Source organism: Nelumbo lutea, chromosome 5 (genome assembly GCF_056320005.1).
Source record: "Nelumbo lutea isolate HS-2025 chromosome 5, American lotus-T2T, whole genome shotgun sequence".
NCBI classification, from domain to species: domain Eukaryota; kingdom Viridiplantae; phylum Streptophyta; class Magnoliopsida; order Proteales; family Nelumbonaceae; genus Nelumbo; species Nelumbo lutea.
This window is the reverse complement of record NC_142688.1, coordinates 19,948,140-19,959,026: the sequence shown is the minus strand read 5'-3', so window position 1 is coordinate 19,959,026 and position 10,887 is coordinate 19,948,140. Positions and strand designations below refer to the sequence as shown.

General features: G+C 44.7%; 1 protein-coding gene across 1 annotated transcript; it reads left to right on the top strand.

The window, feature by feature from the left end:
* Nucleotides 1–3,528: 3,528 nt before the first annotated feature.
* On the top strand, nt 3,529–9,995 carry LOC148850815 (mitogen-activated protein kinase homolog NTF3). The gene is made up of 3 exons (XM_088944789.1): nt 3,529–4,425; nt 4,859–5,285; nt 8,993–9,995. Exons 2-3 carry the CDS (start codon nt 4,863–4,865, stop codon nt 9,674–9,676), a joined length of 1,107 nt encoding a protein of 368 aa, XP_088800915.1. The 5' UTR covers nt 3,529–4,425; nt 4,859–4,862; the 3' UTR covers nt 9,677–9,995.
* Nucleotides 9,996–10,887: the final 892 nt, after the last annotated feature.

Below are 10,887 nucleotides of genomic sequence, written 5' to 3'. Positions count from 1 at the left end.
ACCCACCAGGGGAGTGTTCGCGGGCTTCAGTTCGCTCCTCTGTAACTGCAGGTGGTCAAATGCTGATTTGAAGAGGATGTCCGCTGAGCTGCCCGAATCTACGAGTACACGCCTGACCTCGAAGTCGTTGATCCTTAGTTTAATGACAAGCGCATCATCATGGGGGTAGTGGACTCCTCGCGCGTCGTCCTCCGTGAAAAAGATTGGTTCTTCGGTCTTTGGTCTCTTTGGGGGGTTCCGTTCTTCGAGGGCCGCTTCGCGAACTGAAGTCCGAGTTGCTGTCGAGGTACACCCCGCTACCACCGATCCTCCCACTATTACATGGATGGTTCCCCGAACTGGCCTCTCTTCCGGAGGCTGCTTCTGCAACGGTTTGGCAGGTCTGTTGCTAGACTCGGGGGCATCCTTTTCGTGCTCCCCTTGCCGACCTGCTTTATTGTTATTGTTGTGCTGTACAAAGTTTCTCAAGTATCCGCGACGGATGAGCCCCTCTATCTCGTCTCGGAGGTTATGACACTGTTCGGTGCTATGACCATGGTCTCTATGGAAACTACAATACAAACTCTTGTTTCTCTCGTTCGGATTTCCCTTTAGGCGAGGTGGCCACTTAACGTACGGAGCGTCTTTGATCGTCATTAAGATCTCTGTCCGCCTCGTGTTTAACGGCGTGTAGTCCGTCCAAACTGCTAGGGGGGCCCGGAATGACTGGTTCGGCTTCGGCTCCCGGGTCAGGTTTTTTCTATTCACTGGGTTGGAGAGCTCGCCTTCTCTCTTTCTTTTCTCGTTCCCGCCTTCGGTTCGTTGGTTGATTTCTTCCTCTGTCCTCATGAACTTATCCGCGAGTTTGAGGAATTCAGCCACGGTTGCGGGCTGGTTGGCCACCATGTGCCATTTGAATTCTTTGTGCGTGACCCCTCTTTTGGCCGCCGCGAGCTGCATTGCGGGGTCCAACCGCGGTATCTACAAGCATGCTCCGTTGAATCGCTTGATGTAGCCCCGAATGGATTCTCCTTCTCTTTGGACTACTCCGAAGATGCTTTCCTCTGTTCTGGGGCACCGTTGGCTGGTGACGAAGTGTGCGGTGAAGATCTGCACGAACTGGGCCCAGCACTTTATCGACCCAGGGGCCAGGTTCCTGTACCAAGTGCGGGCTACCCTCCTGAGGGTGGTGGTAAAGGCCACGCACATGCACGATTCGCTGGCCCTGGCGAGGTGCATTTGGGACTGAAAGGCGTCAACGTGGTCGTTGGGGTTGAAGGACCCGTCGTACTTGTCCAGAGGTGGGAGTTTGAAGTCTCTGGGTAAGGGGATCGCCAGGAGTTCCGATGCAAGGGGGAAAGGAACTGAGAGAACCGGGGCAGCCCCTACCTCGTCCGAGCTTGTGTCTTTGCCTCTGAATTCTGACAAGGCGCGGGTGGCAGTTTGGCGACTTCGCCGGCGCCTTCGCCGTTGAGCGGGCCTTGTACTGGCGTTGCTGGCCTCCGTGTTACCGAGCTCGATGGGCCCGGAAAGCTGGTAGTCTGCCGCTAGTGCGCTGAATCGGTTTTTGGTGAGCGTGAGCTCGGGCTTGGAGCGTCGGGGTGCCGACCTCGCGGGTGAGGTTCCCGACCCGCCCGCGGGTTGCGAGGCGGGGATGACACTTTTCTCTCTTCGGCCTGGGGACGAGGCCTGGCTGTTAAGGTGGTTCTGGGGCCGGGAGGCCTTCGCCTGGTGGGGGCGTCCATCCTGCAGGGAGGCCTTGACCGGCCTTGGAGCGGGGTGGCGAGGTGGAAGTAGTGGTTGGTTCAGTGGCAGTTGGGGGAACTGCTATTGATAGTGATACTGGGAGATGTTGTGCAGCACTTGGTGCTGGTGAAGCTGGTGTTGTTGGAACTGTTGCATTTGGGCTTGCATTGCCCGCATGCACTGCATCAGGTCCTCCAACCGGTTTTGGCTAGCTGCCAGGGGGACGGCAGTTGGTTCAGTGAAGGTTGTCTCAATGGGGGGAGGAAAGGGGATGCTTGTGGTAGGAGTGTTTACGGGTGTCGCTGCTTGTGGCGCGTTCAAGATGGGGATCCCATCCGCCGAAAGGGGGATGGTGAACTGTCCAACGCACACTACGGGGACCTGAAGTTTCTCCCCGGTGGCGTTTGTCTCCGTGCCACGTCCGGTGTTGCTAGAGGAGGCCATGAGTGTTGGGTTTTTTGAAGAAAAGGGGTTATCGAAGTTTGGAGGGAGGCTTTTTGAAGCGGATTTCCACAGACGGCGCCAATTGATGGAGCGTGATCCGGCTGGTCTTAGTTGTCCGCTGCCTTGCTTCCGAACAGGGTAGCAGGGAACCTGAAACGGAGGAGATGGGAAAGCTCCGGGGGGAACCCGGTGTAGAGGCTCCGAAGCTCAAGTTAGAATCCTTCAAAAGCAAGGTAATACCAGATAGCGCAAAGTTTGCATACCTCCATTGTCGGGGGGCAGAGGGCTCTTATAGTCACCTCGTGCACTCGTCCCGGGGCCCTTGTCAGGTCAAGTATGATTACCCTTGTGCTTGTCAATTCGGTCATCGTCATTTCTGCTGAGACAAAACCGTCGCTGCCTAACCGTCATCTAACTGGAGATGGCGGTGTTAGTGGCGGTGGCAGGTGGCCGTTTAGGGTGCTCTCACCAAACGTCAGATCCCAAGTCAGTCAGGCGTGGCGCCCTTGGGCACGAACTTCCTTAGTGCCAGGCGTGGTACGACTTGTTTGATTTTGGTGCCAAGTGATGCGAAGTGCTGAGCGAGGCGGTCTTGAGGTCGGAGGTATCTATAGGGCAGGTCAGTTTGGCGAAGTGTGTCCCGAGCTGTTACAAGGGTCAGTTCGGCGAAGTGTGTCCCGAGCTGTTACAAGGGTCAGTTCGGCGAAGTGTATCCTGAGCTGTTACAAGGGTCAGTTCGGCGAAGTGTATCCCGAGCTGTTACAAGGTGGGTCAGTTCGGCAAAGTGTATCCCGAGCTGTTACAAGGTGGGTCAGTTCGGGGAAGTGTATCCCGAGTTGTCACAAATGGTGAGTTCGGGACCCCGGTAGGGAGTTCAATCCGCTCGTGTCCCCTTGTTCCCGCCTTGGCCTCTTTTGCCGAGCTGTTGTTTTTGCCACATGTCACGTAATAGAGAGGTCGGGCCAAATCTTCCTTCATCAGTTATGTTTGTACATTATATATAAAATATATAATATAATATAAAATAACATATATATATTTATACATTATATATAAAATATGTAATTTTAAATATATGCAAGCTGGGTCGGACTCCAAGTATTAAACCCATGCCCGACCCCAAAATTTATGGGCCTAACGTAATCCCAGGCCTATATCAGACTTGAACACAAAACCGAGGCCCAAACCCGAAATTTCGGGGCCGAACTGAAATGATCACCCCTACTACAACATTGATCAGAATTCTATCGGTCTGTGTTACCGCCTTACCGGCATACACGCAGAAGCAATTCACCCGGCTTTCCCGGAACGTAGGACTCACGTTTGTAAGTTGGGTCGAGTCGAGCCGCTCTAAAAACTAAAATGAGCCGCTCTAAAAACTCATGTTAGTTTTTACTTTTTAGTAAAAAGAGAGAGAGAGAAATGGGAAGAAGAGGATAGTTTCCACACAAAGGAATCCAAGACACTGATGGAGTGATAGCTGTCGTTGGCGGAGACAGAATCGGGGGTGTTGCAGTTACTGTTACGCGACACGCCAAATTATCCCCTCATTTTGCTTTTTTTCGCTTAATCTCTATCGCCCTTCTAACGCGACTAGAAGATATGTCCAAGGATCGAATTCCTTCAAAGAGATCTTCACAACTCTGTCTCGAATTTTTCATACAAGAAGATATGTTCAAGGATCGAATTCCTTCGGATCTGTGATTATTCTGGCGGGAAAAAAATGAAGAAAGGAGGTTGTCGGGTTTGGGATAATTAGGGTTTAATTTCCGAGAGTGGGAGGTTTTACGTGGGAGAGATTTGGGAATTGTTCAAAATTTGAGTGTTTAAAGTGGGGAATTCGAAGGGGGAAAAAGGGTTCCTGCGAGTTGTTTGGCGGATGAGAGGTTTTGAAGGTTTGAATGGGGGTTCCAGAAGGAGTGAGGTTTTCACTTTGATTTGGAGAAATTTGGAGAATTTTCCTTGAGAATCTCCATAACGGGGAGAGCAGTGGAGCTCGATTTCGAGGAACGAGGGAGGATCTCAGTTTCAGAGCATGTAGGACAGTCAAGTGCAGCATTATTTTCTGCAACGAGGATTTTTTTTTTTTTTCTGAAGATTTTAATAGATTCTAAACTCGCATAAGGAAAGAAGAGGAAACAGAATAACGGCAGAAAGAGAGAGCAACTGAATTACAGAAGATCAAAGCGGGAACTGCTAAAAGCGAAGAACAACAAGCCTCTTTTTGAAAATCTCTCGAGCTTTTTTTCGTAACAAGTAAGGATTCGTTATGTTTTCACACATTAACCATCAGTTTCTTCCTTTCTTTTCCTACTTTTTGCTTTATTCCATTATTTCCTTTATTTGCTTTCATTAAATGGAGTTTCTTTACCCATGCGGCTGCTTGTTTGAAATGGCCCACGTTTCCATAGAAAGAAAGCTTCTTTGTTTTGTTGTAAAATTAAATGTGCATAGTGGTTTACTGGTTTTGGTGATCTTTTTAGGAATCTAGAAGACGAAAAAAAAAAAACGATTCTTATAGTTATGTAGTCGTAGATTAGCTAAATCGTACCATAATATCAGTGTCTTATGGTACAAATTTTTTTCGCCAGTATGACGATGATTCCACTTGTGGTTACGAACCATTGAAAGTCTGTTTGTTGATGAAAGTTCTTTGCCTGATGATTAATGTGATTATGGTGATTTACAGGGAGATGGCAACTTTGGTGGAACCCCCGAATGGGGTCGGATCCCGAGGGAAGCATTACTACACCATGTGGCAAACCCTGTTTGAGATTGATGCCAAGTATGTGCCGATCAAGCCCATTGGTAGAGGAGCCTATGGTATTGTGTGCTCTTCTGTAAACAAGGAAACAAATGAGAAAGTTGCAATTAAGAAGATCCATAATGCCTTTGAGAATCGTGTTGATGCACTGAGAACTCTGCGGGAGCTGAAGCTTCTCCGGCACCTTCGACATGAAAATGTGATTGCTCTGAAGGATGTTATGATGCCCATCCACAGGAAAAGTTTCAAGGATGTTTACCTGGTCTACGAGCTCATGGATACGGATCTTCACCAGATTATCAAGTCCTCCCAGGCACTTTCAAATGACCACTGTCAGTATTTTCTCTTCCAGGTATGCTATTTTCTGGGTCATAGTTTACTTGAACTATCCTGGAAAGTGTTAATGATTTGGCTTAAAGTCTAGCCATGCAGTGATACAATGATAACTTTTAACCATGTTAGAGAACTTCATCCCATGAGCTAACGTTTAGAATCATTTATTTATATCCATCAATCCACTAATTACAAATAGTACTTTCAAAAATCTGATCTGTTGTTTCATACAATTGATAGTCATTTGCTTCAACGTGATTTCACTTTTAGAATTCGTCATCTTATTATAGCATTACACCACAAGATATGCAAAAAATAAACAATTATTTAATTTCTTGTGGAATTTGCCTTCACCCTCAGTTATTGCATAACACAATTTAAGACTTGGTAGCAGAAGCAGAGCAAGATGGTTTCTTTCCTTCTTTCTTTGTTTCTTTCTTTTTGTGTGTGTGTGTGGTGGTTGGGGGGGGGAGATTCTTCCCTGGTTCCTCCTCTGCTTGGTAGCCATGGAGATTTCAATTGATATATATACATGTATGTATGTATGTATGTATGTATGTATGGATGTATGTATGTGATGGATGGATGGATGAATGTATGGATGTGTGGATGTATGTATGTATGGAAAACAGAAACAGATAAAGACATGGGCTTGGATATGGAAAACAGGGACACAACTCTTTAACAGATCCTTGTAGCCTCAACAGGCTGTTTCTGGGTTGATTAGCCAGCCTACTACTACCTTGGAATCCCCTTCTACTAGCAGATTGGTCACTCCAATTTGAGTAGCCATCTGTATACCTTGTACCGCTGCTAGTAGCTCTACCCTTGCTGAATCGCCTTCACTCACCGGTCCTGAAAATAGAGACAACATATTGCTGTCTTTGTCTCTCAGAATCCCACCTATTCCCGATGGCCCTGGATTACCTTGGCAGCTGCCATCAAAATTCAATTTTACCACACCACCCGGGGGGCAGGGGAATCCATTCAGCTTGTGATTTGATCTTGGTGGAGACTGTAGCAGCCACTGCAGCCCAATCTCTCCTGAAGTCATCAAAGGAGTAATCTGCCAACAAGTGTGAAAATTTTAACCATGAGATAGTCCTTGTCAATATGCATTCCTTGGTTTCAGCAAGACTTCTTCCCTGTTTTTGAAATATTTTTGCATTTCTCTCCTCCCATACAATCCACAACATAGCGGCTCTGACACATTTCCACATTAGCTTCCCTCTTTTTGTCAATCTCCCTAAGGTAGCTGGAGTGAACAACAGCTTTACTTCAAAAGGCAAATTCCACCTGCACCCAAATAAAGAAGCAACCCGGTTCCAAATATTGGTAGCGAAAGAGCATGAAAACAACAAATGGTTACAATCCTCACCCATCACTTTACACTGATAGCACCAATTAGGGGACAAGCACATAAAAGGTTTCTTCTTTTGCAAGTTTTCACAGTATTAATCTTACCATAATAGGCTTCCCAACAGAACACAACTATTTTGGGGGGAATTGGTTTTGACCATATCTCTTTAACGGGAAAGACCTGAGAGGAGGGGTTGGAGCAAAAGGCTTTAAAGAAAGAAGCACAAGTGAATGAGCCAACTGTGGTTAAGGACCATGCTCTTTTATTTGGGTTAGGGGGGGTCCAAACACACCGAATCTAGAAGCAACAATAGCTCTGAAACGCAAAGAGATTCTTCATCCCTTAACCCTCTTCAAAACCCAAAATCCCAATTTAAGGCCAAAGGGCAAACCGAAGGGAAATGGCCTTTTAGGGGTTGAGATCTCACCGAAGTATCTTCCCAAAAAAGAATGGAGTTTCCGAAGCAAGCATCGTATCTTACAAAATTGATGAACTTAGGGAGAATGCCAGAGATAGCCTTCCAATGTGTTGTAAGCAAAGCCCTTCGGGATACTCCCGCATCCCAACCTGATTCAGAACAACCATGGATATTTTTCACTACTTCATGCCACAACCTCTCCCTCTCCAGGGGCCACCTCCAAAGCCATTTACCTAAAAGAGCCTCATTCTTGCTCATAACGTTCGCTAATCCTAGACCTTCTTCTTCCTTACTCCGACACACCACCTCCCACCTAATCAAGTGATCTTTTTCCTCTTCACTAGGTTCCCATAAGAAATCCCTCATTAGTTTTTCCAACCCCTTTGCCTCCCTTTTAGGAATTCTAAAGATTGATAGGAAGTATAAAGGCAAGTTGGCTAAAGTTGCTTTAATCGAAGTAGCTCTACCCACCTTCGGCAAGCTCACTTTGCTCGCTTGCCTCTGCTTTGACAAGACCCCCCCTTTCAACTAATGTTATGCATCTTCATTCTTTTTAATATAAAAGATTTTTATTAAAAAAAAAAGAAAAAATGAGATCCCCCCTTCCTCTTCATCCTCCTCCTAACCCCCCTCCTCTTAAGGAGGCTTACGCCTCCTTGTGTTCGGGAGGCTTACGCCTCTTACGTTCTGAGCTACGCCTCATGCCTCTAGGTAGTGGAACGCCTCGCATCACGCCTCCGCGTTTTAAAACATTGGTTTAGTGTTAGCAAGGATCATGGGACAGAAAATAGAGGGATGGTAGTTAAGTGTTTGTACTCATTCAGTTAGAGTCCACGTAATGCGTCCAAGATAAGTCAGTGCATGTTGGTTTGTTATGAAGAAAGTGGTTGCATTGACTTGGGACGCATTGCTTATGGCGGGGCCAAATCTTTAGGAGTTAATTGTAATAGTGGGTCAGTAAGAGTCTATTCAAGTAGACAAATTACAATAAGAATCGTTTTTTTTTTCCGTCTTCATTTCCCTCGAAGTAGACAAATTACAGTTACATCCTACCTGGGATTGTAACATTCTCACTTACAAAAACTGAGTCTCTGTAGAAATAAAAAACTTGTGCATCAAACCATCTAATTTATGGGTTCATTCTGTAGTGAATATGGACAAAGTAGGGATTTAAAAATCAGTCTGACTTTTGAGCTAGGATTATCTGTGTCAATGAAGAGCTCATCGACTTTAATGGACCGGTTGGGCTGAAGACTTGTAACCATCTCAAAATCTCCAAACAAAGTGAGTCAAGTTATTATTTTCAAAGATAAATGTAGCTATTATTTTCAAAGATATTTTTATTTTTTTTATGTCACGCATTTGTTCCTTATTAGTGATCTAAATATGCTATTATAATTTGACCCCATAACATCCACGCTAGTAATTAAGGTTACTGCTGCTCAATAGTTGATGGTTATGTTGGTCATTCTGGTGTAAAACTACAAACTTGCCATTGGTGTGACCATGGTTCAAAGTATTGATACTCTTTATATGCAAATTTTGTGAATGGAGAGTTTCAGCTAACTAAAGTCATTACTTTTTTTAATATTTTTCTCTAACAGTTTGAAAGGAGAGTTGTCTAATCATACATTAGAATATTAAAAAGTTAAAATCTCAAAACTCTTTATATTTTCCATATTGGTAAGCCAAAGATACGATACCATATGTCCAATATGGGATGTATCGCATTGATACTTTGAAACTTGGGTATGAGTATAACTGCTACTGGAAAAGGGTGTTAGGTGTCACCCCATGCTTAAATTTGGCCTCCACACTGTCAGACTCACAATATACTAACATAAGAGGCTGATCAACATTTCTGTTGATTTTTTTTTTCTCCATATGAATGTCATGCCATCCAACTGAATACAACTATTTAAAACTTAAGAATTCATTTGAAATGCAGTTGCTTCGTGGACTGAAGTACCTCCACTCAGCAAACATTCTCCATCGGGACCTGAAGCCCGGAAATCTCCTTGTTAATGCAAATTGTGATTTGAAGATCTGTGACTTTGGTCTGGCACGCACCAGCAGTGGGAAGGACCAATTCATGACTGAGTATGTTGTGACCCGCTGGTACCGAGCCCCAGAGCTCCTCCTATGCTGTGAAAACTATGGGACTTCTATTGATGTCTGGTCTGTTGGTTGCATCTTTGCTGAGCTTCTTGGCCGCAAGCCTATTTTCCCTGGCACAGAATGCCTCAATCAACTTAAATTGATCATTAATGTCCTTGGCAGCCAGCGTGAGGTTGATCTTGAATTCATTGATAACCCAAAGGCTAGAAGATACATCAAATCACTCCCATATTCCCAAGGGAAGCCCTTCTCCCAATTGTATCCTAATGCCAATCCTTTGGCAATTGACTTACTGAGCAGGATGCTTGTCTTTGATCCAACAAAGAGAATCAGTGTTACTGAAGCTCTCCAACATCCATACATGTCTCCTTTGTATGACCCAAATTGCAATCCTCCTGCTGAGGTCCCAATCGATCTTGACATAGACGAGGATCTTGGGGAAGATATGATTAGGGAGATGATGTGGAAGGAAATACTTCATTACCATCCGGAAGCATCTTCAACCAATGCATAGCTCATGGAAGAATGTTTTGTTTGGTAGGAGAGGCTATTGCTGTGAAATCAGTATTCTCTTTATCCTTTTTATTTGACCTTTTCTTAATTTGAAGCACGCATATTAGGCTTGTAACAGTAATGGACAAGACTCGAGATTTTGTTTTAAGAGTTGTCTTATGAGTTTGAGCTTCCTCTGCATGATAAGTGGCCATAAATTGTATATAGGTGTGGTGTTGTATGTGGTATTTAAGACTTATCTCCCTTTGTATATCCATGGTGAAATTATATGACTGTATTATGAGCATATGACTAATAAACTCTGATTATCTCTTTATATATATCTTTTCCTTTTGGAATGTGTTCCATTCAACATTATACACAGACACGTATATGTATATCATTTCATCATCTTTCTATTTCGGAATTTCCATCGTACGTTTTACATGCATACATCTATGAAGCTCCTAAAAGGACATAGAATCTCTAGCAAATTATGCTGCTACTTATTTAGGCAGTTCTTCCCTTCGGTTCACATAAAATGTTGCAACTTGTTGGCTGTGAATCAACTGAATAGCAAAATGGGTAATTGTGGGAGCTGACTGTCAAGATGTGTTCGGGGGAGCAATGTAATTTTGAACTTGCAATCTCTTTCATACAGCTATATTATATGTTTTGTTCACTTTAGATGCCAGTGATGGTCTATTACACTAATCTCTTTGAACAAGGCGAAAAATTTATGGGGTGTTCTTCAAATTGCTTTTTTTTTTTTGTTGCGAGCTCTAAAAACAAATCAAAACCACATCTGGGTTTAAAAAAAAAAATCTGTTTTTAAAACAAAAACACAAAAAGCATGCTCTTGGTCCTACATGTCTTTTGTTTCTGATGGAGCACAATCTGGCCGGTCTTAACTGTCAACGAATTCGCCTCTGAGCTGGAGCAATGGGGAGCCTGAAATGGAAAAGATGAGGGAACTTCGGGGGAAACCCGGTGAGATAACTCCGAAGCTCAAGTTAGTAATCTCTCAAAGGCAAAGTATAGACCAGATGGCGCAAGGTTCACATACCTTGTTGTTGGGGGTAGGGGGCTTTTTATAATCACTTCGCGCACTCGCCCCGAAGCCCTTGTTAGATCGGGTATGATTACCCTCGCATCTATCAGTTCGGGTGTCGTCCTTTCTGTTGAGACAGAACCGTCACTGCCTTTTGTCGGAACCGTCTCTCTAACTGGAGA